The sequence below is a fragment of the Pelodiscus sinensis genome, unplaced genomic scaffold (assembly GCF_049634645.1).
Source record: "Pelodiscus sinensis isolate JC-2024 unplaced genomic scaffold, ASM4963464v1 ctg143, whole genome shotgun sequence".
Classification (NCBI taxonomy): domain Eukaryota; kingdom Metazoa; phylum Chordata; order Testudines; family Trionychidae; genus Pelodiscus; species Pelodiscus sinensis.
Genome location: NW_027465955.1, coordinates 187,348 through 214,666, shown reverse-complemented (window position 1 = coordinate 214,666; position 27,319 = coordinate 187,348). Strand labels below are relative to the sequence as shown.

Below are 27,319 nucleotides of genomic sequence, written 5' to 3'. Positions count from 1 at the left end.
GGGTCACCTGGCGCTGCGGGTGGGGGGATGCCACGCGGGCGGGGGGGCCGGGCGGGGGGGCAGGGGGCGGGGCGAAGCGGGCTGGAGTCTCTGCCCGGCCGCGCCCGGCGCAGCATCGCTCGGACCCGCCATGGAGCCGGCAGCTGCGGCGCGGGGCAGGTGCGGGGGGGGGGCGCTGGGGGCTGGGGGGTGTCAGTCTGGGTAAGAGAGCGGGGTGGGATGCCCCCCCGGGACCCCCCCCCCCGGGCCCCCCCCGGGATGCCCCAGCGCTGGCGGGTGGGATGTGACAGTTACAGCAGGTTCTTCCGGGGGGGGGGGGGAACGGAGCCCGGGAACAGCACGGGGGGGGCAGTGGGGCGTAGTGGTTACGGGGGGGGGAACAGCACGGGGGGGCAGTGGGGCGTAGTAGTTACGGGGGGGAACAGCACGGGGGGGCAGTGGGGCGTAGTGGTTACGGGGGGGGAACAGCACGGGGGGGCAGTGGGGCGTAGTGGTTACGGGGGGGGAACAGCACGGGGGGGGCAGTGGGGCGTAGTAGTTACGGGGGGGAACAGCACGGGGGGGCAGTGGGGCGTAGTGGTTACGGGGGGGAACAGCACGGGGGGCAGTAGGGCGTAGTGGTTACGGGGGGGGGGAACAGCACGGGGGGGCAGTAGGGCGTAGTGGTTACGGGGGGAACAGCACGGGGGGGCAGTAGGGCGTAGTGGTTACGGGGGGGAAACAGCACGGGGGGGGCAGTGGGGCGTAGTGGTTACGGGGGGGGAACAGCACGGGGGGGCAGTGGGGCGTAGTGGTTACGGGGGGGGAACAGCACGGGGGGGCAGTAGGGCGTAGTGGTTACGGGGGGGAACAGCACGGGGGGGCAGTGGGGCGTAGTGGTTACGGGGGGGGAACAGCACGGGGGGGGCAGTGGGGCGTAGTGGTTACGGGGGGGGGAACAGCACGGGGGGGCAGTAGGGCGTAGTGGTTACGGGGGGGAACAGCACGGGGGGGCAGTGGGGCGTAGTGGTTACAGCGGGGATGGGACAGAGCCAGGAACCAGTGCTGGGGGGCAGTGGGAGCTATTGGTTACTGCGGCGGGGGAGGGGTGTGTGCAGGTGGCTGTGTCCCAGGCAGTGTGGGGCAGGGGATGGTTAATTAGCCATGGCACTGCCCAGCTGTGCCCCCCTCCCCCCCCACCAAGCCCAGACCCCTGGCTGTGTCCCCCCCCCCCACCGAGCCCAGACCCCTGGCTGTGCTCTCCCCATCCCCCCCCCCCACAGAGCCCAGACCCCTGGCTGTGTCCGTCCCCCCCACCGAGCCCAGACCCCTGGCTTCGCCCCGCCCAGCCCAGCCCCCTGGCAGCCAGCTCCCCGGCCTGCATGACAGCACAGCCAGCGCCCTTTCCCCTCCCAGCCCAGCATGTGACTCGGTCCTGGGGAGCAGGGAAGTGGGACAGAGCCATCTCTGTTCCAGGAAGCCCCCGCCCAAGGGCAGCCTGCCAGCGCGGGCCCTGCGGAGTAACGGCTGGGGGTGGGCCAGGCATCGGGGCAGGCCCCCACCCACGGGAGCCTGGCAGGAGTAACGGCTGGGGGTGGGCCAGGCATCGGGGCAGCTCCCCGCCCAATGGAGCCTGGCAGGAGTAACGGCTGGGGGTGGGCCAGGCATCGGGGCAGCCCCCCGCCCAATGGAGCCTGGCAGGAGTAACGGCTGGGGGTGGGCCAGGCATCGGGGCAGCCCCCCGCCCACGGGAGCCTGGCAGGAGTAACGGCTGGGGGTGGGCCAGGCATCGGGGCAGCCCCCCGCCCAATGGAGCCTGGCAGGAGTAACGGCTGGGGGTGGGCCAGGCATCGGGGCAGGCCCCCGCCCACGGGAGCCTGGCAGGAGTAACGGCTGGGGGTGGGCCAGGCATCGGGGCAGCCCCCCGCCCAATGGAGCCTGCCAGGAGTAACGGCTGGGGGTGGGCCAGGCATCGGGGCAGCCCCCCGCCCACGGGAGCCTGCCAGGAGTAACGGCTGGGGGTGGGCCAGGCATCGGGGCAGCCCCCCGCCCAATGGAGCCTGCCAGGAGTAACGGCTGGGGGTGGGCCAGGCATCGGGGCAGCCCCCCGCCCAATGGAGCCTGCCAGGAGTAACGGCTGGGGGTGGGCCAGGCATCGGGGCAGCCCCCCGCCCAATGGAGCCTGCCAGGAGTAACGGCTGGGGGTGGGCCAGGCATCGGGGCAGCCCCCGCCCAATGGAGCCTGGCAGGAGTAACGGCTGGGGGTGGGCCAGGCATCGGGGCAGCCCCCGCCCAATGGAGCCTGGCAGGAGTAACGGCTGGGGGTGGGCCAGGCATCGGGGCAGCTCCCCGCCCAATGGAGCCTGCCAGGAGTAACGGCTGGGGGTGGGCCAGGCATCGGGGCAGCCCCCCGCCCACGGGAGCCTGGCAGGAGTAACGGCTGGGGGTGGGCCAGGCATCGGGGCAGCCCCCCGCCCAATGGAGCCTGGCAGGAGTAACGGCTGGGGGTGGGCCAGGCATCGGGGCAGCCCCCCGCCCAATGGAGCCTGCCAGGAGTAACGGCTGGGGGTGGGCCAGGCATCGGGGCAGCCCCCCGCCCAATGGAGCCTGGCAGGAGTAACGGCTGGGGGTGGGCCAGGCATCGGGGCAGCCCCCCGCCCACGGGAGCCTGGCAGGAGTAACGGCTGGGGGTGGGCCAGGCATCGGGGCAGCCCCCCGCCCAATGGAGCCTGGCAGGAGTAACGGCTGGGGGTGGGCCAGGCATCGGGGCAGCCCCCCGCCCAATGGAGCCTGGCAGGAGTAACGGCTGGGGGTGGGCCAGGCATCGGGGCAGCCCCCCGCCCAATGGAGCCTGCCAGGAGTAACGGCTGGGGGGTGGGCCAGGCATCGGGGCAGCTCCCCGCCCAATGGAGCCTGGCAGGAGTAACGGCTGGGGGTGGGCCAGGCATCGGGGCAGCCCCCCGCCCAATGGAGCCTGGCAGGAGTAACGGCTGGGGGTGGGCCAGGCATCGGGGCAGCCCCCCGCCCACGGGAGCCTGGCAGGAGTAACGGCTGGGGGTGGGCCAGGCATCGGGGCAGCCCCCCGCCCAATGGAGCCTGGCAGGAGTAACGGCTGGGGGTGGGCCAGGCATCGGGGCAGCCCCCCCGCCCACGGGAGCCTGGCAGGAGTAACGGCTGGGGGTGGGCCAGGCATCGGGGCAGCCCCCCACCCACGGGAGCCTGCCAGGAGTAACGGCTGGGGGTGGGCCAGGCATCGGGGCAGCCCCCCGCCCAATGGAGCCTGGCAGGAGTAACGGCTGGGGGTGGGCCAGGCATCGGGGCAGCCCCCCGCCCACGGGAGCCTGGCAGGAGTAACGGCTGGGGGTGGGGCCAGGCATCGGGGCAGCTCCCCGCCCAATGGAGCCTGCCAGGAGTAACGGCTGGGGGTGGGCCAGGCATCGGGGCAGCCCCCCGCCCACGGGAGCCTGCCAGGAGTAACGGCTGGGGGTGGGCCAGGCATCGGGGCAGCCCCCCGCCCACGGGAGCCTGGCAGGAGTAACGGCTGGGGGTGGGCCAGGCATCGGGGCAGCCCCCGCCCAATGGAGCCTGGCAGGAGTAACGGCTGGGGGTGGGCCAGGCATCGGGGCAGCCCCCCGCCCAATGGAGCCTGGCAGGAGTAACGGCTGGGGGGTGGGCCAGGCATCGGGGCAGCCCCCCGCCCAATGGAGCCTGGCAGGAGTAACGGCTGGGGGTGGGCCAGGCATCGGGGCAGCCCCCCGCCCAATGGAGCCTGCCAGGAGTAACGGCTGGGGGTGGGCCAGGCATCGGGGCAGCCCCCCGCCCAATGGAGCCTGCCAGGAGTAACGGCTGGGGGTGGGGCCAGGCATCGGGGCAGCCCCCCGCCCAATGGAGCCTGGCAGGAGTAACGGCTGGGGTGGGCCAGGCATCGGGGCAGCCCCCGCCCAATGGAGCCTGGCAGGAGTAACGGCTGGGGTGGGCCAGGCATCGGGGCAGCCCCCCGCCCAATGGAGCCTGGCAGGAGTAACGGCTGGGGGTGGGCCAGGCATCGGGGCAGCCCCCCGCCCAATGGAGCCTGGCAGGAGTAACGGCTGGGGGTGGGCCAGGCATCGGGGCAGCCCCCGCCCAATGGAGCCTGGCAGGAGTAACGGCTGGGGGTGGGCCAGGCATCGGGGCAGCCCCCCGCCCAATGGAGCCTGGCAGGAGTAACGGCTGGGGGTGGGCCAGGCATCGGGGCAGCCCCCCGCCCAATGGAGCCTGGCAGGAGTAACGGCTGGGGGTGGGCCAGGCATCGGGGCAGCCCCCCGCCCACGGGAGCCTGGCAGGAGAACGGCTGGGGGTGGGCCAGCATCGGGGCAGCCCCCACCCACGGGAGCCTGCCAGGAGTAACGGCTGGGGGTGGGCCAGGCATCGGGGCAGCCCCCCACCCACGGGAGCCTGCAGGAGTAACGGCTGGGGGTGGGCCAGGCATCGGGGCAGCCCCCGCCCACGGGAGCCTGGCAGGAGTAACGGCTGGGGGTGGGCCAGGCATCGGGGCAGCCCCCGCCCAATGGAGCCTGGCAGGAGTAACGGCTGGGGGGTGGGCCAGGCATCGGGGCAGCCCCCCGCCCAATGGAGCCTGCCAGGAGTAACGGCTGGGGGTGGGCCAGGCATCGGGGCAGCCCCCCGCCCAATGGAGCCTGGCAGGAGTAACGGCTGGGGGTGGGCCAGGCATCGGGGCAGCCCCCCGCCCAATGGAGCCTGGCAGGAGTAACGGCTGGGGGTGGGCCAGGCATCGGGGCAGCCCCCCGCCCAATGGAGCCTGCCAGGAGTAACGGCTGGGGGTGGGCCAGGCATCGGGGCAGCCCCCCGCCCAATGGAGCCTGGCAGGAGTAACGGCTGGGGGTGGGCCAGGCATCGGGGCAGCCCCCCGCCCAATGGAGCCTGGCAGGAGTAAAGGCTGGGGGTGGGCCAGGCATCGGGGCAGCCCCCCGCCCAATGGAGCCTGCCAGGAGTAACGGCTGGGGGTGGGCCAGGCATCGGGGCAGCCCCCCGCCCAATGGAGCCTGGCAGGAGTAACGGCTGGGGGTGGGCCAGGCATCGGGGCAGCCCCCCGCCCACGGGAGCCTGGCAGGAGTAACGGCTGGGGGTGGGCCAGGCATCGGGGCAGCCCCCCGCCCAATGGAGCCTGCCAGGAGTAACGGCTGGGGGTGGGGCCAGGCATCGGGGCAGCCCCCCACCCACGGGAGCCTGGCAGGAGTAACGGCTGGGGGTGGGCCAGGCATCGGGGCAGCCCCCCGCCCAATGGAGCCTGGCAGGAGTAACGGCTGGGGGTGGGGCCAGGCATCGGGGCAGCCCCCCGCCCAATGGAGCCTGCCAGGAGTAACGGCTGGGGGTGGGCCAGGCATCGGGGCAGCCCCCCGCCCACGGGAGCCTGCCAGGAGTAACGGCTGGGGAGGGGCCAGGCATCGGGGCAGCCCCCCGCCCAATGGAGCCTGGCAGGAGTAACGGCTGGGGGTGGGCCAGGCATCGGGGCAGCCCCCGCCCAATGGAGCCTGGCAGGAGTAACGGCTGGGGGGTGGGCCAGGCATCGGGGCAGCCCCCCGCCCAATGGAGCCTGCCAGGAGTAACGGCTGGGGGTGGGCCAGGCATCGGGGCAGCCCCCCGCCCAATGGAGCCTGGCAGGAGTAACGGCTGGGGGTGGGCCAGGCATCGGGGCAGCCCCCCGCCCAATGGAGCCTGGCAGGAGTAACGGCTGGGGGTGGGCCAGGCATCGGGGCAGACCCCCGCCCACGGGAGCCTGGCAGGAGTAACGGCTGGGGGTGGGCCAGGCATCGGGGCAGCCCCCGCCCAATGGAGCCTGCCAGGAGTAACGGCTGGGGGTGGGCCAGGCATCGGGGCAGCCCCCCGCCCAATGGAGCCTGGCAGGAGTAACGGCTGGGGGTGGGCCAGGCATCGGGGCAGCCCCCCGCCCAATGGAGCCTGCCAGGAGTAACGGCTGGGGGTGGGCCAGGCATCGGGGCAGCCCCCCGCCCACGGGAGCCTGCCAGCGCGGGCCCTGCGGAGTAAGGGCTGGCTGGGAACAGGCTGCCCCCGCCCCCCTCGGCACACCCCTTAGTTATCCGTCGTTGGGCCAGGCCAGCCTGCCAGCGCCCCTCCCCGGCCATGCAGATCGCACGGGGCACTGGCAGGGCGGGGGCCTGTCTGCTAACCCAGGCGGGGCGCATGGTGCTGGCAAAGCGCCACATCTTGCCAGGCTGGGGGGCACCCCAGGAGCCTGGCACCTCCCCCAGCCTGGCCCCGACCCTGCCTGGGTCTGCAATTGTGTCCTGCCATGCGTGTGCGTGTGCGCGTGTGCGTGTGTGTGTGTGCGTGTGTGTGTGTGTGTGTACCTGTGCCCCTGCGGGAGGGGAGGGGAGTGGGGCCGGGCCCTGCTGTGTGTGTGTGTGTGTGTGTGTGTGTGTGTGTGTGTGTGTGTGTACCTGTGCCCCTGCGGGAGGGGAGGGGAGTGGGGCCGGGCCGTGCTGGGGCTGAGTGCCGGCTCTCTCCCCCAGCGGCTACACCTACGAGCAGTACAAGGAGACGGCCGACTGGCTGCTGGCCCACACCCACCACCGGCCCAGCCTGGCCATCATCTGCGGCTCCGGCCTGGGGGGCCTGGCCGACCTGCTGAAGGACCCGGTGACGTTTAACTACAAGGACATCCCCAACTTCCCCCAGAGCACCGGTACCGGCCAGGCGGGGGGGCCACAGGGGAGCGGAGGAGAGGGGAGGGGGGGCTGCACGCTGGGAGGGGTGCCGGGCCCCAGGGGCGGGGGGGGGGGGCTGCACACTGGGAGGGGAACCAGAGGCGGGGCGGCTGCACACTGGGAGGGGAACCGGAGGCGGGGGGGCTGCACACTGGGAGGGGAACCGGAGGCGGGGGGGCTGCACGCTGGGAGGGGCCGCCCCCTACTGGCCGTGTCTGTAGCGCTGCCCGGCGGGGGGGGGGGGCGCCCCCTACTGGCCGTGTCTGTAGCGCTGCCCGGCGGGGGGGGCGCCCCCTACTGGCCGTGTCTGTAGCGCTGCCCGGCGGGGGGGGGCGCCCCCTACTGGCCGTGTCTGTAGCGCTGCCGGGGGGGTGCCCCTGAGCACCAGCGCTAGCCCATGGCCGGCGGCGTCTCCCCTGGCCAGGGAAGGGGTTTGAACACGGGGGCTGCCTGGGGGGTCGGGGGTTCGGGAAGGGGCGGTCTGGGCTGGTAGACAGAAGAGAAGGGAGGGAGCTGAGTGCGGGGGGGTCGGGGGCCTGTGGAGCCCCCCAAGAGATCTGGGGCTGCCGGCACCTCACTCCGATGCCCACGTGGAGCCCGGGCCAGGCTGCCTCGCAGCAGTGACCCCCGTTCGACTGGCCGGGGGGCCCGTCTGGCTGCGGACGGGTGCAGGTCGGGGTCCCAGCCGGGTGCGAGGGGCGTGGGGCCGTCTGGCTGCGGACGGGTGCAGGGTCGGGGTCCCAGCCGGGTGCGAGGGGCGTGGGGCCGTCTGGCTGTGGACGGGTGCAGGTCGGGGTCCCAGCCGGGTGCGAGGGGCGTGGGCCCGTCTGGCTGCGGACGGGTGCAGGGTCGGGGTCCCAGCCGGGTGCGAGGGGCGTGGGCCCGTCTGGCTGCGGACGGGTGCAGGGTCGGGGTCCCAGCCGGGTGCGAGGGGCGTGGGGCCGTCTGGCTGCGGACGGGTGCGGGTCGGGGTCCCAGCCGGGTGCGAGGGGCGTGGGCCCGTCTGGCTGTGGACGGGTGCAGGGTCGGGGTCCCAGCCGGGTGCGAGGGGCGTGGGCCCGTCTGGCTGCGGACGGGTGCAGGTCGGGGTCCCAGCCGGGTGCGAGGGGCGTGGGGCCGTCTGGCTGCGGACGGGTGCAGGTCGGGGTCCCAGCCGGGTGCGAGGGGCGTGGGCCCGTCTGGCTGCGGACGGGTGCAGGTCGGGGTCCCAGCCGGGTGCGAGGGGCGTGGGGCCGTCTGGCTGCGGACGGGTGCAGGTCGGGGTCCCAGCCGGGTGCGAGGGGCGTGGGGCCGTCTGGCTGCGGACGGGTGCAGGTCGGGGTCCCAGCCGGGTGCGAGGGGCGTGGGGCCGTCTGGCTGAGGACGGGTGCAGGTCGGGGTCCCAGCCGGGTGCGAGGGGCGTGGGCCCGTCTGGCTGCGGACGGGTGCAGGTCGGGGTCCCAGCCGGGTGCGAGGGGCGTGGGGCCCGTCTGGCTGCGGACGGGTGCAGGTCGGGGTCCCAGCCGGGTGCGAGGGGCGTGGCCCGTCTGGCTGCGGACGGGTGCAGGTCGGGGTCCCAGCCGGGTGCGAGGGGCGTGGGGCTCACCTGTCCTGTCGCTGGCAGTGGCCGGCCATGCGGGGCAGCTGGTGTTCGGGACGCTGGCGGGAGTGACCTGCCTGGTGATGAACGGTCGGTTCCACATGTACGAGGGTTACCCGCTGTGGAAGGTGAGTGGCTACCAGGGCTGCAGGGCGGGAGCGAGGGGCACTGGGAGGGCTGGGGGGCAGGGGCTGGGGGTCGGGGGTGAGGGGCACTGGCAGGGTGGGGGGCAGGGGCTGCAGGGCGGGAGCGAGGGGCACTGGGAGGGCTGGGGGGCAGGGTCTGGGGGTGAGGGGTACCGGCAGGGCTGGGGTGCAGGGTCTGGGGGTGAGGGGCACCGGCAGGGCTGTGTTGGGGTACCCAGGCTGGGGAGTGTCTGGCAGGGGACTCCCCCAAGCCCCCCCGCCATCGTGGGGTGGCAGCCCCCCCCAGCCCTGCCTGCCCCCCCCAGGTGACGTTCCCGGTGCGGATCTTCTGCCTGCTGGGCGCCAAGAGCCTGATCGTGACCAACGCGGCCGGGGGGCTGAACCCCGGCTACCAGGTGGGCGACATCATGGTGATCCGGGACCACATCAACATGCCCGGCATGGCGGGCGTCAACCCGCTGACCGGCCCCAACGACGAGCGGTACGAGCGGGGGGCCCGGGGGGGCGGGTCTGCCCGGGGGGGGGCGGGTCTGCCCGGTGGCGCTGCCGGGGGGGGGGCACGTCTGCCCCGTGGCCTTCCCCGCCCCCCCCGCAGACAGGGGAGGGGTGACTGCGCGGGGACGGGAGTGCTGGGTGCCTGCCGCGGTGCCCGTTCCCTGGGCGTCAGGCCCTGAGACAGGGGCCCCGCTCAGCACGGGGGGTTCTCCCTTCTCCGCCCCCCCGGCAGGTTCAGGTCCCGCTCAGCACGGGGGGTTCTCCCTTCTCCGCCCCCCCGGCAGGTTCGGGCCCCGCTCAGCACGGGGGGTTCTCCCTTCTCTGCTCCCCCTGGCAGGTTCGGGCCCCGCTCAGCACGGGGGGTTCTCCCTTCTCTGCCCCCCGGCAGGTTCGGGCCCCGCTCAGCACGGGGGGTTCTCCCTTCTCTGCCCCCCGGCAGGTTCGGGCCCCGCTCAGCACGGGGGGTTCTCCCTTCTCTGCTCCCCCTGGCAGGTTCGGGCCCCGCTCAGCACGGGGGGTTCTCCCTTCTCTGCCCCCCGGCAGGTTCGGGCCCCGCTCAGCACGGGGGGTTCTCCCTTCTCTGCCCCCCGGCAGGTTCGGGCCCCGCTCAGCACGGGGGGTTCTCCCTTCTCTGCCCGCCCGGCAGGTTCGGGCCCCGCTCAGCACGGGGGGGTTCTCCCTTCTCTGCCCCCCGGCAGGTTCGGGCCCCGCTCAGCACGGGGGGTTCTCCCTTCTCTGCCCCCGGCAGGTTCGGGCCCCGCTCAGCACGGGGGGTTCTCCCTTCTCTGCCCCCCGGCAGGTTCGGGCCCCGCTCAGCACGGGGGGTTCTCCCTTCTCTGCCCCCCGGCAGGTTCGGGCCCCGCTCAGCACGGGGGGTTCTCCCTTCTCTGCCCCCGGCAGGTTCGGGCCCCGCTCAGCACGGGGGGTTCTCCCTTCTCTGCCCCCCGGCAGGTTGGGGCCCCGCTCAGCACGGGGGGTTCTCCCTTCTCTGCCCCCCGGCAGGTTGGGGCCCCGCTCAGCACGGGGGGTTCTCCCTTCTCTGCCCCCCGGCAGGTTCGGGCCCCGCTCAGCACGGGGGGGTTCTCCCTTCTCTGCCCCCCGGCAGGTTCGGGCCCCGCTCAGCACGGGGGGTTCTCCCTTCTCTGCCCCCCGGCAGGTTCGTGCCCCGCTCAGCACGGGGGGTTCTCCCTTCTCTGCCCCCGGCAGGTTCGGGCCCCGCTCAGCACGTGGGGTTCTCCCTTCTCTGCCCCCGGCAGGTTCGGGCCCCGCTCAGCACGGGGGGTTCTCCCTTCTCTGCACGGGGGGTTCTCCCTTCTCTGCCCCCGGCAGGTTCGGGCCCCGCTCAGCACGGGGGGTTCTCCCTTCTCTGCCCCCGGCAGGTTCGGGCCCCGCTCAGCACGGGGGGTTCTCCCTTCTCTGCACGGGGGGTTCTCCCTTCTCTGCCCCCGGCAGGTTCGGGCCCCGCTCAGCACGGGGGGTTCTCCCTTCTCTGCCCCCGGCAGGTTCGGGCCCCGCTCAGCACGGGGGGTTCTCCCTTCTCTGCCCCCGGCAGGTTTGGGCCCCGCTCAGCACGGGGGGTTCTCCCTTCTCTGCCCCCGGCAGGTTCGGGCCCTGCTCAGCACGGGGGGTTCTCCCTTCTCTGCCCCCCCGGCAGGTTCGGGCCCCGCTCAGCACGGGGGGTTCTCCCTTCTCTGCCCCCCGGCAGGTTCGGGCCCCGCTCAGCACGGGGGGTTCTCCCTTCTCTGCCCCCCCGGCAGGTTCGGGCCCCGCTCAGCACGGGGGGTTCTCCCTTCTCTGCCCCCCGGCAGGTTGGGGCCCCGCTCAGCACGGGGGGTTCTCCCTTCTCTGCCCCCGGCAGGTTCGGGCCCCGCTCAGCACGGGGGGTTCTCCCTTCTCTGCCCCCCCGGCAGGTTCGGGCCCCGCTCAGCACGGGGGGTTCTCCCTTCTCTGCCCCCCGGCAGGTTGGGGCCCCGCTCAGCACGGGGGGTTCTCCCTTCTCTGCCCCCGGCAGGTTCGGGCCCCGCTCAGCACGGGGGGTTCTCCCTTCTCTGCACGGGGGGTTCTCCCTTCTCTGCCCCCGGCAGGTTCGGGCCCCGCTCAGCACGGGGGGTTCTCCCTTCTCTGCCCCCGGCAGGTTCGGGCCCCGCTCAGCACGGGGGGTTCTCCCTTCTCCGCCCCCCCGGCAGGTTGGGGCCCCGCTCAGCACGGGGGGTTCTCCCTTCTCTGCTCCCCGGCAGGTTCGGGCCCCGCTCAGCACGGGGGGTTCTCCCTTCTCTGCCCCCCGGCAGGTTCGGGTCCCGCTCAGCACGGGGGGTTCTCCCTTCTCTGCCCCCGGCAGGTTCGGGCCCCGCTCAGCACGGGGGGTTCTCCCTTCTCTGCCCCCCCGGCAGGTTCGGGCCCCGCTCAGCACGGGGGGTTCTCCCTTCTCTGCCCCCCGGCAGGTTCGGGCCCCGCTCAGCACGGGGGGTTCTCCCTTCTCTGCCCCCGGCAGGTTCGGGCCCCGCTCAGCACGGGGGGTTCTCCCTTCTCTGCCCCCCGGCAGGTTCGGGCCCCGCTCAGCACGGGGGGTTCTCCCTTCTCTGCCCCCGGCAGGTTCGGGCCCCGCTCAGCACGGGGGGTTCTCCCTTCTCTGCCCCCGGCAGGTTCGGGCCCCGCTCAGCACGGGGGGTTCTCCCTTCTCTGCCCCCCGGCAGGTTCGGGCCCCGCTCAGCACGGGGGGTTCTCCCTTCTCTGCCCCCCGGCAGGTTCGGGCCCCGCTCAGCACGGGGGGGTTCTCCCTTCTCTGCCCCCAGCAGGTTCGGGCCCCGCTCAGCACGGGGGGTTCTCCCTTCTCTGCCCCCGGCAGGTTCGGGCCCCGCTCAGCACGGGGGGTTCTCCCTTCTCTGCCCCCGGCAGGTTCGGGCCCCGCTTCCCCGCCATGTCGGACGCCTACGACGAGGAGCTGCGCAGCCTGGCGCTGGCGGTGGGCAAGGAGCTCGGCTTCGGCGCCAGCCTGCACGAGGGCACCTACTGCACCTTGGGGGGCCCCAACTACGAGACCGTCGCCGAGTGCCGCTTCCTGCACAAGCTGGGGGCCGACACCGTGGGTGAGCCGGGGGGCAGGCAGGAGGGGCTCGGGGAGGAGGGGCAGCCACGGGGCAGGCGGGAGTGGCGGCCGTGGGGCAGGTGGGAGGGGCTCGGGGAGGAGGGGTGGCCTTGGGGCAGGCGGGAGGGGCTCGGGGAGGAGGGGCGGCCATGGGGCAGGCGGGAGGGACTCGGGGAGGAGGGGCAGCCACGGGGCAGGCGGGAGTGGCGGCCGTGGGGCAGGTGGGAGGGGCTCGGGGAGGAGGGGCGGCCGTGGGGCAGGCGGGAGGGGCTCGGGGAGGAGGGGCGGCTGCGGGGCAGGCGGGAGGGGCGGCCGTGGGGCAGGCGGGAGGGGTTCGGGGAGGAGGTGCGGCCGCGGGGCAGGCGGGAGGTGCGGCCATGGGGCAGGCGGGAGGAGTTTGGGGAGGAGGTGCGGCCGTGGGGCAGGCGGGAGGGGCTTGGGGAGGAGGGGCAGCTGTGGGGCAGGCGGGAGGGGCTCGGGGAGGAGGTGCAGCCGTGGGGCAGGCGGGAGGGGCTCGGGGAGGAGGTGCGGCCGTGGGGCAGGCGGGAGGGGCACGGGGAGGAGGTGTGGCCGTGGGGCAGGCGGGAGGGGCTCGGGGAGGAGGTGCAGCCGTGGGGCAGGCGGGAGGGGCTCGGGGAGGAGGTGCGGCCGTGGGGCAGGCGGAAGGGGCTCGGGGAGGAGGTACGGCCGTGGGGCAGGCGGGAGGGGCTTGGGGAGGAAGGGCGGCCGTGAGGCAGGCGGGAGGGGCTCGGGGAGGAGGTGTGGCCGTGGGGCAGGCGGAAGGGGCTCGGGGAGGAGGTACGGCCGTGGGGCAGGCGGGAGGGGCTCGGGGAGGAGGTGCGGCCGTGAGGCAGGCGGGAGGGGCTCGGGGAGGAGGTGCGGCCGTGGGGCAGGCGGGAGGGGCTCGGGGAGGAGGGGCGGCCGTGGGGCAGGCGGGAGGGGCACGGGGAGGAGGTGCAGCCGTGGGGCAGGCGGGAGGGGCTCGGGGAGGAGGTGCGGCCGTGGGGCAGGCGGGAGGGGGCACGGGGAGGAGGTGCAGCCGTGGGGCAGGCGGGAGGGGGCACGGGGAGGAGGGGCGGCCGTGGGGCAGGCGGGAGGGGCTCGGGGAGGAGGGGCGGCCGTGGGGCAGGCGGGAGGGGGCACGGGTCCCGGCTCTCTGACGCCCCCCCCCCCAGGGATGAGCACGGTGCCGGAGGTGATCGTGGCCCGGCACTGCGGCCTGCGCGTCTTCGGCTTCTCGCTGGTCACCAACAAGTCGGTGCTGGAGTACGGCGCGCGGGAGCGGGCGAACCACGCCGAGGTGCTGGAGGCCGGGCGCCACGCCGCCCGCAAGCTGGAGCGCCTGGTGTCCGTGCTGGTGGAGCGCATGAAGGGCAAGGGCCTGGTGTAGCCGGACCCCTGCCCCGGCTCGGCCCCCCCGGGCGGCCCCTCGCGGCCTGGCTAACAATACAGCGAGGGCAGAACAAGCGTCTCACGGCTCCCTTGCTTCCGCGGCGCTGGGGGGGGCGTGGGTTGCTGGGGGGGGAGGTCTAGTTCTCTGCCCCTCCCCCCTTTGTGTGTGGGGGGCAGGGGTTGGGTGCTTGGTCAAGTCGCTTGGGGTGGGGGACGGCGCAGGGCTGGGGGAGGCAGGGCGGAAGTAGCGGGGTCCCAGCTGGGGGGTGCGGGGGGGGGGAAGAGTCATGTAGAGGGTTGACGTCCTCCCAGCCTGACGGCTGTGGCCCCCCCCGCCCCTCGTGTCCCCCTCTTGGTATATGGGCCCAGTTCTCTCCAGCGCGGTGGCACCCACGGCGTGGCCTTCAGTGGCCTGTGCCCAGGGCGTGGCCTTCAGTGGCCTGTGCCCAGGGCGTGGCCTTCAGTGGCCTGTGCCCACGGTGTGGCCTTCAGTGGCCTGTGCCCAGGGCGTGGCCTTCAGTGGCCTGTGCCCACGGCGTGGCCTTCAGTGGCCTGTGCCCAGGGCGTGGCCTTCAGTGGCCTGTGCCCACGGCGTGGCCTTCAGTGGCCTGTGCCCACGGTGTGGCCTTCAGTGGCCTGTGCCCAGGGCGGGCCTGCCCCGGCCTTGAACCCATCGGGCCCCGGGTCCCTGTCGGAAAGGGGCTGGCGCCAGCGCCCAGCCGGGCAGACATGGGACAAGCTGCCCCCCACGAGGGCTCCGGCTCCTCCCTGGCTGTTCCCAGCCCTGAGGGGTCCCACAGGCAGCCGGCCCCGGGGGCAGAAATCCAGCCCCGTTCTCCAGCGCACGGAGAGGCCGGGAGCCTGGTGCCTGTCCGGCTGCTCCACCCGTCGCCCAGCCTGGCAGCTAACCACGGGCCCAGCCTGGGCAGAGACGGTGCAGGGAGGGGGCGGGTCTCTAACCCGATTCCACTGGCCACGCCAGAGCCCCTCGTGTCCCGGGACGGCCCTTCGTGTGGGGAGAGCCCTGCGCCCGAGAGCAGCTCCCGCGCCCCCGACATCCCCCCCAGCCTGGCACAGAGCCCCGCCCAGCCACCCCGCCCCCACCCCCAGCCTGGCGCAGAGCCCCGCCCAACCGCCCCGCCCCCACCCCCAGCCTGGCGCAGAGCCCCGCCCAGCCGCCCCGTCCCCGCCCCCAGCCTGGCACAGAGCCCCGCCCAGCCGCCCCGTCCCCGCCCCCAGCCTGGCGCAGAGCCCCGCCCAGCCGCCCCGCCCCCACCCCCAGCCTGGCGCAGAGCCCCGCCCAGCCGCCCCGCCCCCACCCCCAGCCTGGCGCAGAGCCCCGCCCAGCCGCCCCGCCCCCACCCCCAGCCTGGCGCAGAGCCCCGCCCAGCCGCCCCGCCCCCACCCCCAGCCTGGCGCAGAGCCCCGCCCAGCCGCCCCGTCCCCGCCCCCAGCCTGGCGCAGAGCCCCGCCCAGCCGCCCCGTCCCCGCCCCCAGCCTGGCGCAGAGCCCCGCCCAGCCGCCCCGCCCCCGCCCCCAGCCTGGCGCAGAGCCCCGCCCAGCCGCCCCGTCCCCGCCCCCAGCCTGGCGCAGAGCCCCGCCCAGCCGCCCCGTCCCCGCCCCCAGCCTGGCGCAGAGCCCCGCCCAACCGCCCCGCCCCCACCCCCAGCCTGGCGCAGAGCCCCGCCCAACCGCCCCGCCCCCACCCCCAGCCTGGCGCAGAGCCCCGCCCAGCCGCCCTGCCCCCACCCCCAGACTCCCGCCCGCCACCCCTCGTGCCCCGGGAAAGGACCCAGGCGACACCTCGTGCCCGGGAAGCTGGCTGCTTGGGGGGCAGGGCTCTGGCTCTGGGACCCCTCTCCCTGGGATGTATTGCCCCGCTGGGTCCCTGTCGCCTCCGCCCCCTGCTGGCTGGGACCCCTGTGGCTGCGGGGGGGGGGCGGGGTATCCGGAGAACAAGGAGCAGCCGGCCGCGCATTCCTGCCTCTTCCCCCCGGAGCAGCAGGGGCCCTGGGGGGAGGAAGCTGAAATCGTGTCTGTTGGTGGCGCCTGCTCCCGTCCCCTCGTGAGTGTGACCCAGGGCAGGCCCTGCCTCCCCCGCACAGCTGGCTGGGCTTAGGGGACAGGCTGCTGGCGAAGCCGCACGGAGGCTGAGAATCCAGATGTGATCGACTCCAGATGCTGGTGTTTACGTGTGTGAGCCTTGGGGCTGTGACTCAGCTTGTCCAGCAGCGGGGAGTTCCACAGGGTGGTGGGGCCTGCGGGCCAGAGGCAGCTCCTGGGCAGTACTTCCCTGCCTGGCTCGTTGGTCTAGGGGTATGATTCTCGCTTTGGGTGCGAGAGGTCCCGGCTTCAAATCCCGGACGAGCCCTCTCTTGCTGCTTTTGGAAAGGGCGGTGGTGCTAGCCTGTGCCAAGCCTCGGGGGAAGGGAAGGGAAGGGAAGGGAAGGGCTGGTGGGAGGATGCCGAAAGCTCCGGACAGGATGGGGCCGGGTGCTGGGAGGGCTGCAGAGCGAGCGCCCGGCTGGCTGGGGACTTCCTGAGCTGCTGGTCACACACACGGCACCGTGCCAGCAGCCGGCGCTCAGGGTGAGAGCAGGGTTAACGGAGCACAGACCCCGCTGCTGGCTGTGGAACGTTCCCGCTGGGACGGAGAAGGGAGGAGATGCCAGCTCTGGATGGAGGCAGGAAAACGCAGCAGGACACTGGTACGTGGAGCTGGGAATGAGCCTTTGACAGCCCGAGGCCAAGGGATCAGCACATCCAGCAGCAGGGAGTTCCACCGGCTGCTGCCGAAGCTGGCCACGCCCACAAGAGGCGGGGCCTGCAGGGAGGCGGCAGCTGTTAAAGGAGGGAAGTGGGCAGAGAGCAGTGTGAATCGCCCGGCCCGGAGAAGGCACCAGGCAGCTTTTGCTGGTCTGGCTCACTGATCGCAGGGTGTGATGCTGGCTTGGGATAGGCAAGGGCCCGGGTTCTAGCCCAGGCCTTCGCCTTTTAGAAACAGTAGATCTGGGTGGGCGCCGTTGTGAAGGTGGCTGACAGGGGTGCTGAGGCCAAGGTGGGTTTGGGAGCCCGGGGGGGGGCTAACTCCCTTAGGACTCTGCGTGGAAATCCGTCCCCTGCACGACGGGTCTGGGAGATCCCTCGCGGGCTCTGGGGAGCTCTGTTCCAGCAGCCTGAGCCACGGCCCCCTGCAGAGGCTGCTGGGCCCCCGAGCCAGGCCGGGCGGGCGCGCTGCAGAGGATGTGGTGAATCCGGCACCAGCCGGCTGCCCGCGGTTGCAGGGGAGGGCTCTGAGGCCGGGGAGATGTTCTCCCGGCAGGCGGGGTCTTGGCACAGCAAAGAGGAACAGGGCAGGGTTTGGGCGCTGAGTGGAATCGCACGGGACGGGCAGGACTGGCCAAGGCCCCAGGGGATTCCCTGGGACACGGGACCAGCCGAGGCCCCGGGGGATTCTCCGGGACATGGGACCAGCCGAGGCCCCGGGGGATTCTCCGGGACACGGGACCAGCCGAGGCCCCGGGGGATTCTCCGGGACACGGGACCAGCCGAGGCCCCGGGGGATTCTCCGGGACATGGGACCGGCCGAGGCCCCGGGGGATTCTCCGGGACACGGGACCGGCTGAGGCCCCGGGGGATTCTCCGGGACACGGGACCGGCAGGACTGGCCAAGGCCCCGGGGGATTCTCCGGGACACGGGACCGGCAGGACTGGCCAAGGCCCCGGGGGATTCTCCGGGACACGGGACCGGCAGGACTGGCCGAGGCCCCGGGGGATTCTCCGGGACACGGGACCGGCAGGACTGGCCGAGGCCCCGGGGGATTCTCCGGGACATGGGACGGGCAGGACTGGCCGAGGCCCCGGGGGATTCTCCAGGACACGGGACCGGCCGAGGCCCCGGGGGATTCTCCGGGACACGGGACCGGCAGGACTGGCCGAGGCCCCGGGGGATTCTCCAGGACACAGGACCGGCCGCTCCCCCAGAGCCTCGCAGCCGCCGTAGCTTGTGCTGGTCGGGCCCTTATGGCTCTGCACCCTCCCAGCACATTCTCCTCTCCCAGCCCCGAGCGCCTGGATACTCCTCCCAGCTAATCCCTGCCTGCGGCCCCGCGTGTCCCTCACACCCGCTCCCCCAAGTCCAGGGTCCCCGAGAACCCCGCACTGCAGGGAGTGGCTGTCATGCCCCATCCCGCCGCAGCCGAGCGTAATTAGCACTAAGAACGCGCCTTGGACAGCCTGAGGCCAGCCAGACCAACATCCAGTGGCTGGGAGTTCCACCGGCTCATGCCGAACCGGGACACGCCCACAAGAGGCGGAGCCTGCAGGCGGGAGGCAGCTACTGATGCGAAGGGGGCAGAGGGAGGTGTCCTGGCTCAGAGAGGGTGACGCGACAGTGTTTCCAGGCTGCCTTTTGTCGGTCTCGGGGCAGGGGTCTCGCTTTGGGTGCCAGCGCCCTGGGGTCTCTTCCTATTCTCTAGCCCCTTTTTAACGATCCCCAACGTGCTGTTCGCTGTTCTGACGGCCACTGCGCTGAATGGATGTGTTCAGAGAACTAGCCACAGCGACTCCAAGGTCTCTCCCTTGGTAGTTGTAGCCAAATGAGTCCCCACCATATTGTACGTACAGTGGGGTTCTCTTTCCCAGCGGCCATTACTTGACACTTATCCACATTACATTTCATTTGCCATTGTGTTGCCCAATCACTCCGTTTGGGGAGATCTTTTTGAAGCTCTTCCCAGTCTGCTTTGGCCTGAACTCCCTTGGGCCGTTTAGTATCGTCTGCCAGTTTCCACCTCCCTGTTTACCCCTTTCTCTAGATCATGTATAAATACGGTGAATAGGACGGGTCCCAGGACAGACCCCTGGGGGACCCCACTCGGAAAACTGACCATTGATTCCTACCCTTTGGTTCCTGGCTTTAAACGTCTCAGACACTTGGCCAAAGGATCAATGCCCACAAAACAGAGATCAGACAGGATCACACAGAAAAACCAGTTTCTTCCAATTCAACCAGAAAGGGCACAGTCTCAAGGACTTGATTACCTGCATCCTGCTTCAAAGGCCTTTTCACACCAGACTTGGAAGAGAAACCTCTGAACTGTCATTCATGCTTCAATTCGACACTTTACGCCAGGGTCTTAACAAAGACGCTAATTATCTTCCCCATTACAAAGATAGCTTCCCCAATTGTCACCTCTAATATCATTAGCTCACATTTACCTTCCCCCCCCCCACATTCCCCCTCTGTTCTGAAATTGGACTTGTCCTTTTCATGTGTGTTCATTTTTTAATTGTATCCTTTGGTATATATGGTTGTGACAATTTTCTTCCACTATCTGATCTGAGGAAGTGGGTCTGGCCCACGAAAGCTCATCACCCAATAAACCATCTTGTTAGTCTTTAAAGTGCTACAGAGTCCTGGTTTTTACTTTCCTTAAGAGCCTTTGGGGAGGGACCTTGTCCAAGGCTTTCTGGAAATCTAGGTGCACTAGATCCACTGGATCCCCCTTGTTGACCCCTGCAGAGAACTGCAGTAGGGGAGGGAGGCAGGGTTCCTCTATGGAACCCCCTGTGGCCTCGACAGCACCCTGCAGTTCTGGGCCCCTCTCCAGCATCCTCATGCTGTTCCCCCAGCCCTGCTGCTCCAATGGTTTCCAAAAGCACAAGGCCTGGGCTCGTCCGGGATTTGAACCCGGGACCTCTCGCACCCGAAGCGAGAATCATACCCCTAGACCAACGAGCCAGACAGGAAAGACTGGAGCAGCGCCTGCTGTGAGCCAGGCACCTCCCGCCGCAGCCTGGCTCGGTGGCTCCATCGCTCCCTGCCCGGCCCTTCCAGTTCCACCTCTCACGGGCGGGACACTTTGCACAGGGCACAGAGACAGTGCACTCAGCCCCCTTGCTGCTGGTGCCGCCCAAAGGACTACGCAAGGACTGTCGCTTGGCGGGGCGGGGTCCCTCCTGAACAGCCTTGCTGCGTGATCCGTCAGCCCTTGGCCGGCTGCTGCTTCTGGCCTGTCCGGCTGCCACTCCGTGGCGAAGGCTCGAGTGAGGCCCACCATCCGGCTGCAGCTAGGGTTGCCAGGTGTCCGGTATTGACCTCCTTTGCCTCCTGTCTGGTTAAAAAATTCAGAAAATACCGGACCCCTCAAGTGTCCCCGCAGTATTTTCTGATTTTTCTTCCCAGCCAGGAGGCGAAAATACCGGACACCTGGCAACCTACAAAAACTCAGCGCCGCACCAGGCCTCTCTCCCCCAGTCCCCCAACACCCCCGCACCCGGCATCCCCACCCTGCCAGGCTGCCTCCCCCCAGCACCCCCAGGCCCCATGCTTACCTGGCTCTGCAGGGAAGCCATGTTGAACCCAAAATGGCTGCCTGCAAAAAGACCAAGGGAAAGCAATGCCTCCCCTGGGTCTTAGTGCTCAACCGCTCCCTTCTGACACTGAAAGGGGCCGTGCTGGTTTATTATTGAATTTTGTTTGTTTGTTTTTTGTTTAATGAGTCTTGGAGCCCCCCCCCCCTTTTTTTTGCTCAACAACTTTGGTTTCTCCCCCCTTTTTTTTTCTTCAACAAAATTTTTCCCTGGTGTTTTTTTTTTGGGGGGGGGGGGGGTGTTTGGTATAGAATCATAGAATCATAGGACTGGAAGGGACCTCGAGAGGTCATCAAGTCCAGCCCCCTGCCCTGTGGTATTTTTGGTTCAACCATCTGGCAACCCTAGCTGCAGGATAGCGGCTGCCCAAGGGAGAGGAATGTCCGAGCTGCTGTGGGTGCCTCCCCTCACAGCCTCCACCGACGCGTCTGGGGGTTTGTGGTTAGGGGGCACCTAGCAGGGCTCCTGGGTTCCTTGTCCACTCCGGAATCCCGGCCTCTCCCTGTGGCGGAAGCCCCCTGCCGGCCAGACCTGAATCCGTGACTGGCCTGAGCCTGAGCAGATCCCCTGCTGAACGGCCGCAGGTCCTGGGCTGCTAAATGCCACCTGTCAGTGAAGCCAGACCTGTACGGTGCTTCTCCCTTGCCGTGGTGGGGGATCCTGTTCTAGCTTCTCTCTCCTGCCTCCAGGGCGTGGGGCTGCTAGCTGATTGCCTTTCTCACCTGCCTTTGTCTTCACCAGATGGTCCCCCGGAGGATGAGGATGAAGTAGTTGTGCTTATTACAAGTGCTCTTCCTGCGGTTACAAGAGAGCAATTCCAAGCTGCTTGTTCAGCATGTCCAATTCAACAAAAGCTACAGGGATTTCTGACAGAGACGGCCCAGTAACCCTAAAAACCTTGACCCAGTTTTGCTGCCTTATTTTAGAATTCGGGATGAACTCTCTTTGCTTGATGGCTGGGTGCTACGAGGTACGCACCGGTTACTGGTGCCAGAAGAATTACAGCCCAAACTCATACACCCGGCACACGATACTCACCAAGGTATTGTCAGAAGCAAACAACGACTACGGGATCTGTACTGGTGGCCAGGGATGGACTCCCACACAGAAGCAATCATAAAATCCTGTGTCACTTGCCAAATGCATGATAAGACAGCAGTGACGTACCCCACCATTACAGCCTGTTCCTCTTCCGGATTCTGCATGGGATAAAGCTGCGATTGACATCGTAGGACCCTTTGATACTGCTCCAATTGACTGTCGTCATGCCATCACTTTAATAGACTATTTCAGTAAATGGCCTGAGGTAGCGTTTACATCGCAAGTTTCTTCTGCTACAGTAATTAAGTTCCTCTCTACAGTTTTTAGCAGGGAAGGTAACCCCACAGAACTGGTTTCAGATAATGGTCGTCAATTTACTTCCCTGGAATTTGAAACTTTTCTAGCAGAGAGAGAAACATTTTACATAGAAGATCGTCCCTGTATTGCCCTCAAGCCACTGGGGAAATGGAAAGGGTTAACAGAAGTTGGAAAGAGAGTTTGCAAAGGGCTAAACGGGAAGGGCGCTTGTGGATAACCTGCACTACTGATTTCTTGCAAGCTTACAGGGCTCCATGACGTGCCACAACGCAAAGTTCACCCGCAGAGTTACTGCATGGAAAACAGACTGAACATTGCTGGAATGTTAAAGTCCAGACCTGATGCACCAAACGAGGATGCTGTGAGAAAAACAGTTGAACAGAGCCAAGAAAAGTCCAAGTCTTTCACAGCCAAAGGGCGGGGGGCTAAGGAACCGAAGTTTGAGTGTGGTTCCTTCGGTACAGTGAGAAAACCTGGAATTTTACGCAAAGGGGACCATAAATTCACATCTCTTAAAATCATAGAGAAGAAAGGACCGTACACCTAGCGACTTTCGGATGGGCGGGTATGGAGTGCTTCTTATCCTGCACCTGCCTATGCGCCCAGGGGAGATGATGCCAAGCCCCAGCCCGCGGTGTATGACTTCACCGTAGCACCACACTACAAGACGTTGCCCTGGAAGCGGGGCCGGAGAGACGGTCTGTCAGCCCCAGACGCCGCCTGTGTGGACTAGAGACTGTCACGTAGTAGGGACAGTGGGTTCCGTGCCGTATTTCTGCCAGCAGTCTAGTGGCTTGCTCCATATTTGTTGCTGTGGCTAGAGCAACAACGTGTATTTTAGAATCGAGAGAGCTTCTTCCGAGAGGCGTCTGAGACGCTGCTCGTACGGATTGGAGCAGGGAGAGCTGGCTGGGAGAGTCCGGACGCACAGGAAACAGGAAGCAGGGGGAGGAGATGGGCCAGGCTGAGCGAGAGCTACAGGGGGCAGCGGCTTTGGAAAGAGGTTTCACTTTCGGTAAAGGCCTGTTGAAGTTCGTTAGCCCCTTGCTTGCAGGGTACAGCAGGAGCGCGGCATTCAGAGCTCCCCTCCTGCTCGGTCACCCACCAGCCCTGCTGCTCCCTGCCCCACATCTTGCCGCTTCCCAAAGGCCATTTGCAAAAGGCCACAGCCTGGGCTCGTCCGGGATTTGAACCCGGGACCTCTCGCACCCGAAGCGAGAATCATACCCCTAGACCAACGAGCCAGACAGAAAAGACTGGAGCAGCGCCTGCTGTGAGCCAGGCACCTCCCGCCGCATCCTGGCCCGGTGGCTCCATCGCTCCCTGCCCGGCCCTTCCAGTTCCACCTCTCACGGGCGCCTCCAATGCTGGCAGCGGCCCCTGGAACTCCCTGCCACTGGATCTCTGAGGCTCATTCCCACAAGGTCCTGCTTGGCTACGGCAGGCGGGTGCATTAGGAGGGACCCATCAGCCATCCACGGGGCGTATTCACTCCCCAGCCTGTCGCCTCCCCGTCCCTTGCGCTGCCCCTTCTCCGACAGGCCCCGGCACACGCTCGGCCCTTGGGGTGCCCAGGACCCCCCGATCCCCATGGCAGGCCCCACGGGGATGTAGCGGCCGGACCAGCCGTGTGAGGCGGCGTGCGAGTTGCCCGGGCTGAGCCCACGGTTGTGCCTAGCGCCGCCGTCGGGGCGGGGGGAGAGGAGGCCGTGCGAGGCGGCGTGCAAGTTGCCCGGGCTGAGCCCACGGTTGTGCCTAGCACCGCCGTCGGGGCAGGGGGCGAGGAGGCCGTGCGAGGCGGCGTGCGAGTTGCCCGGGCTGAGCCCACGGTTGTGCCTAGCACCGCCATCAGGGCGGGGAGCGAGGAGGCCGTGTGAGGCGGCGTGCGAGTAGCCCGGGCTGAGCCCACGGTTGTGCCTAGCACCGCCGTCGGGGCAGGGGGCGAGGAGGCCGTGCGAGGCGGCGTGCGAGTTGCCCGGGCTGAGCCCACGGTTGTGCCTAGCACCGCCGTCGGGGCAGGGGGCGAGGAGGCCGTGCGAGGCGGCGTGCGAGTAGCCCGGGCTGAGCCCACGGTTGTGCCTAGCACCGCCGTCGGGGCAGGGGGCGAGGAGGCCGTGCGAGGCGGCGTGCGAGTTGCCCGGGCTGAGCCCACGGTTGTGCCTAGCACCGCCGTCGGGGCGGGGGGCGAGGAGACCGTGCGAGGTGGCGTGCGAGTTGCCCGGGCTGAGCCCACGGTTGTGCCTAGCACCGCCGTCGGGGCGGGGGGCGAGGAGGCCGTGCGAGGCGGCGTGCGAGTTGCCCGGGCTGAGCCCACGGTTGTGCCTAGCACCGCCGTCAGGGCGGGGGGCGAGGAGGCCGTGTGAGGCGGCGTGCGAGTTGCCCGGGCTGAGCCCACGGTTGTGCCTAGCACCGCCGTCGGGGCGGGGGGCGAGGAGGCCGTGCGAGGCGGCGTGCGAGTTGCCCGGGCTGAGCCCACGGTTGTGCCTAGCACCGCCGTCAGGGCGGGGAGCGAGGAGGCCGTGTGAGGCGGCGTGCGAGTTGCCCGGGCTGAGCCCACGGTTGTGCCTAGCACCGCCGTCGGGGCGGGGGGCGAGGAGGCCGTGCGAGGCGGCGTGCGAGTTGCCCGGGCTGAGCCCACGGTTGTGCCTAGCGCCGCCGTCGGGGCGGGGGGCGAGGAGGCCGTGCGAGGCGGCGTGCGAGTTGCCCGGGCTGAGCCCACGGTTGTGCCTAGCACCGCCGTCAGGGCGGGGGGCGAGGAGGCCGTGCGAGGCGGCGTGCGAGTTGCCCGGGCTGAGCCCACGGTTGTGCCTAGCACCGCCGTCAGGGCGGGGGGCGAGGAGGCCGTGCGAGGCGGCGTGCGAGTTGCCCGGGCTGAGCCCACGGTTGTGCCTAGCGCCGCCGTCGGGGCGGGGGGCGAGGAGGCCGCGTGGGGCGGCTGTGGCTAACGCCCGCTGTCAGCTGGGGAACCAGCCCGAGATCAGCTGCCCACAGACGCTGGCCGGGGAGCGGCCCACACCCGGGCAGGGCCAAGCCAGCCAGGGGGTGCAGGGCCATGACTCCCTGCGCCAGGCCACCCTGGGACCAGCCCCCGACCCCGACGCGCCTGGAGCCGTGTGGGACTCGCAGCACAAGCTCCGGCGGGAGCGAGGCTCTGGGGAGCTGCCCATCCCGTGTCCCGGGGAATCCCCCGGCCTGGGCCCGCTGCCGGCGGATCCGCCCCGCGATGGGGAGAGGGGCGCCCAGCGCAGCCCTTCGGCGGGGAGCCAGGGGCCCGGGCTGCGCCCTGGACGAGCGGGGGAGGTTCGCGCCGTAGCGGGACCCGGCGCTCCAGCCCTCGTGTGCGGGGCCTGGGCCGAGTCCCGGGGCCGGCCCGACGTGGCCGCGAGAACGTTGCAGCTCTACGGCACGGCTGAGCGGTGAGCTGGGGCCGGCCCTGCTCGCACAGCCTGGCTCTCGCGGGGCCATCAGGGCAGCCACACACACCCCTGCTAAGTGCAGGGCACGACACACACACACACCTGCGAAGTGCACGGCACAACACACACACACACACACACACATCCCTGCGAAGTGCGCGGCACAACACACACACACACACACACACATCCCTGCGAAGTGCGCAGCACAACACACACACACACACACACACAGTGCACGGCACAACACACACACACACACACACACACACACACACCCTTTGAAGTGCATGGCACAACACACACACACACACACCCCTGTGAAGTGCGCAGCACAACACACACACACACACACACACAGTGCACGGCACAACACACACACACACACACACACACACACACCCTTTGAAGTGCATGGCACAACACACACACACACACACCCCTGTGAAGTGCGCAGCACAACACACACACACACCTGCGAAGTGCGCAGCACAACACACACACACACACACACACAGTGCACGGCACAACACACACACACACACACACACACACACACACACACCCTTTGAAGTGCATGGCACAACACACACACACACACACCCCTGTGAAGTGCGCAGCACAACACACACACACACAAACAGTGCACGGCACAACACACACACACCCACACGCTAAGTGCAGGGAAAACACACACACACACAGAGTCCAGGGGGCACCCAGCCTGGTACAAACACGCATCCCCGGGAACAGGGACACAGCGACCTCGCCACAGGGTCAGGGCGAGAGGAGAACGCACAGGTCGGAGGTACAGGGGATGGGGGTAGCCGGCTACCTCAGCGGGTGGTCACACCCCAAGGCAGGGGGCCCAGTGTATGTAGGGGAGATCACGGAGTCTCAGGGCACCTAGGTGCCCACTGCTGTTTCTGAAAGAGCCTAAGGGGGTTAGGCACCCAGTCCAGTCACCACATGATCTTTCCCCAGACTTCCCAACTGTGCCGGCCCCACCTCAGGCTGCTTCTTTACAGGCCGTTTGCAAAACCACAAGTCCTGGGCTCGTCCAGGATTTGAACCCGGGACCTCTCGCACCCAAAGCGAGAATCATACCCCTAGACCAACGAGCCAGGTGAGACAGCACCTCCCAGCCGCCATTGAAAGGCTGGTTGGCTCAGCCCTTGGGCCTTTTGGCCTCCACCCTGCAGACTCGGCCTCACGCCTGGACTCTGGGCTGGGTGTCAGCCGGCGGAACTCCCGGCCACTGGATGCTGCTCCGGAGGACACCGGGGCCCCAGGCTGTCAGAGGCCCATCTAGCCCCCCCGTGTCCTGTCCGCGCGGTCGGGGGGTGCAGCCGCTCTGCTACGGCAGTGGAGGAGGCCTGCCTCTGGCGCCCTGCCAGCCTATCTTCTGCGCGAGATTATTCCCTAGGCGACGGTTTGAACAACGTCCCCTGCGGCCCGGCCCGGCTGCGGGACCCGATTCTCCAGCCCTAGTTAATAATTCGATCGCTCACCAACCTTTGGCACCGGGCTAGGCCTGATACGGCGCGTGAATGGCTCATTTCGGCACGATCAGCCGATTGCGTCCCCCTTCCGTGACCTCGAGCGGCAGCGCGCGCCCTGTTCCTCCTCCACAGAGCCTGCTGTCACGTCGTCTGCCTCCCTGCCCTGGCTCGCCCAGGTCAAACCTGGCCCTTTCCCCACGCTACAGTCCTTTGACTGTGAGCACCCCCTGCTGCAGGGACCTGGGCCTGCAGGGGTACAAGCCAGACTAACCCAACCCTTAGGCCCCACAGGGCAGATGCACCGAAGGGCGGAGGGCTGGCGGGAGCGCCGTTCTTGGGTCGTTAGGCCCCCGCTTTGCGCTAGGCGTGGCCGAATGACACCGACCGGCAGCGAGCGTCTGGCCTCCTGCCACAAACTTCACCTCTCAGAGCCAGGAGTGAGTCCGGCCCCGTGTACACGGGCGCGTTCCTCCTGAAAGGAGGGGTCAGCCCTCGGAGCGAGACGCCCGTTGCTTTGACGTAATTGTGAGCCAAGGGGCTTGGTGTGTGCACGCTCCCCTTGCTAGTGGAAATAACGCCGTGGGGTAGACGTGTGGGGGAGGAGGAACAGAGGGCGAGGGGGCTCTGAACTGGACCCGCCCCGAGAGCCCCGAGAGCCCAGGTCTCCCTCCCAGCCGAGCACCACGGGACGATGGCTCGCTAGCTCCGCGGAGGCCTGGAATGACTTTATTCATGTAAACGGCACCGTCTGGAAACAAAGATGGGACCAGGAACTGGAGCTGGGGGGGGGGTTGGATCCGAGGCAGATTCAGGGCTGGATCTGAGGCGGATTCGGGGGATGGATCCGAGGCGGATTCGGGGGCTGGATCCGAGGCGGATTCGGGGGATGGATCCGAGGCGGATTCGGGGGATGGATCCGAGGCGGATTCGGGGGCTGGATCCGAGGCGGATTCGGGGCTGGATGCGAGGCGGATTCGGGGCTGGATCCGAGGCGGATTCGGGGGCTGGATCCGAGGCGGATTCGGGGCTGGATCCGAGGCGGATTCGGGGGCTGGATCCGAGGCGGATTCGGGGCTGGATCCGAGGCGGATTCGGGGGCTGGATCCGAGGTGGATTCGGGGCTGGATCCGAGGCGGATTCGGGGGCTGGATCCGAGGCGGATTCGGGGGCTGGATCCGGGGCTGGATCCGAGGCGGATTCGGGGGTGAGCCCGCTTAGACCCGTGCTGAATGCCGGACTGAGGGGGCTCCGTGTCCCGTGGCGGGA

General features: G+C 69.5%; 1 protein-coding gene and 4 non-coding genes across 6 annotated transcripts; 2 read left to right on the top strand and 3 right to left on the bottom strand.

Annotated features, from left to right (window-relative positions):
• PNP (purine nucleoside phosphorylase) lies at positions 1–13,476 on the top strand. 2 transcript variants are annotated; one of them, XM_075917314.1, is made up of 7 exons: positions 1–159; positions 6,510–6,682; positions 8,308–8,411; positions 8,735–8,910; positions 9,209–11,668; positions 11,770–12,010; positions 13,185–13,328. In XM_075917314.1, exons 1-7 carry the CDS (start codon positions 131–133, stop codon positions 13,188–13,190), a joined length of 3,189 nt encoding a protein of 1,062 aa, XP_075773429.1. In that variant the 5' UTR covers positions 1–130; the 3' UTR covers positions 13,191–13,328. The 2 variants fall into 2 exon arrangements, with proteins under 2 accessions (XP_075773429.1, XP_075773430.1); XM_075917315.1 differs by lacking the exon at positions 9,209–11,668 and having other exon boundaries at positions 3–159; positions 11,820–12,010; positions 13,185–13,476.
• A 2,224-nt stretch (positions 13,477–15,700) lies between these two features.
• Positions 15,701–15,772, top strand: TRNAP-UGG (transfer RNA proline (anticodon UGG)). Its single transcript has one exon. It is a non-coding gene; the product is annotated as a tRNA-Pro (tRNA).
• A 3,300-nt stretch (positions 15,773–19,072) lies between these two features.
• TRNAP-CGG (transfer RNA proline (anticodon CGG)) lies at positions 19,073–19,144 on the bottom strand. The gene has a single exon. It is a non-coding gene; the product is annotated as a tRNA-Pro (tRNA).
• A 3,163-nt stretch (positions 19,145–22,307) lies between these two features.
• TRNAP-CGG (transfer RNA proline (anticodon CGG)) lies at positions 22,308–22,379 on the bottom strand. The gene has a single exon. It is a non-coding gene; the product is annotated as a tRNA-Pro (tRNA).
• A 3,224-nt stretch (positions 22,380–25,603) lies between these two features.
• Positions 25,604–25,675, bottom strand: TRNAP-UGG (transfer RNA proline (anticodon UGG)). Its single transcript has one exon. It is a non-coding gene; the product is annotated as a tRNA-Pro (tRNA).
• Between the last annotated feature and the right edge of the window lie 1,644 nt (positions 25,676–27,319).

Coding starts and splice junctions, on each gene's coding strand:
- PNP (XM_075917314.1), top strand. CDS start 131: ATGGAGCCGGCAGCTGCGGCGCGGGGCAG. Junction 8,911..9,208: donor ACCGGCCCCAACGACGAGCG/GTACGAGCGGGG, acceptor CCCCCCCGGCAG/GTTCGGGCCCCGCTCAGCAC. Junction 11,669..11,769: donor CCTTCTCTGCCCCCCGGCAG/GTTCGGGCCCCG, acceptor TGCCCCCGGCAG/GTTCGGGCCCCGCTCAGCAC.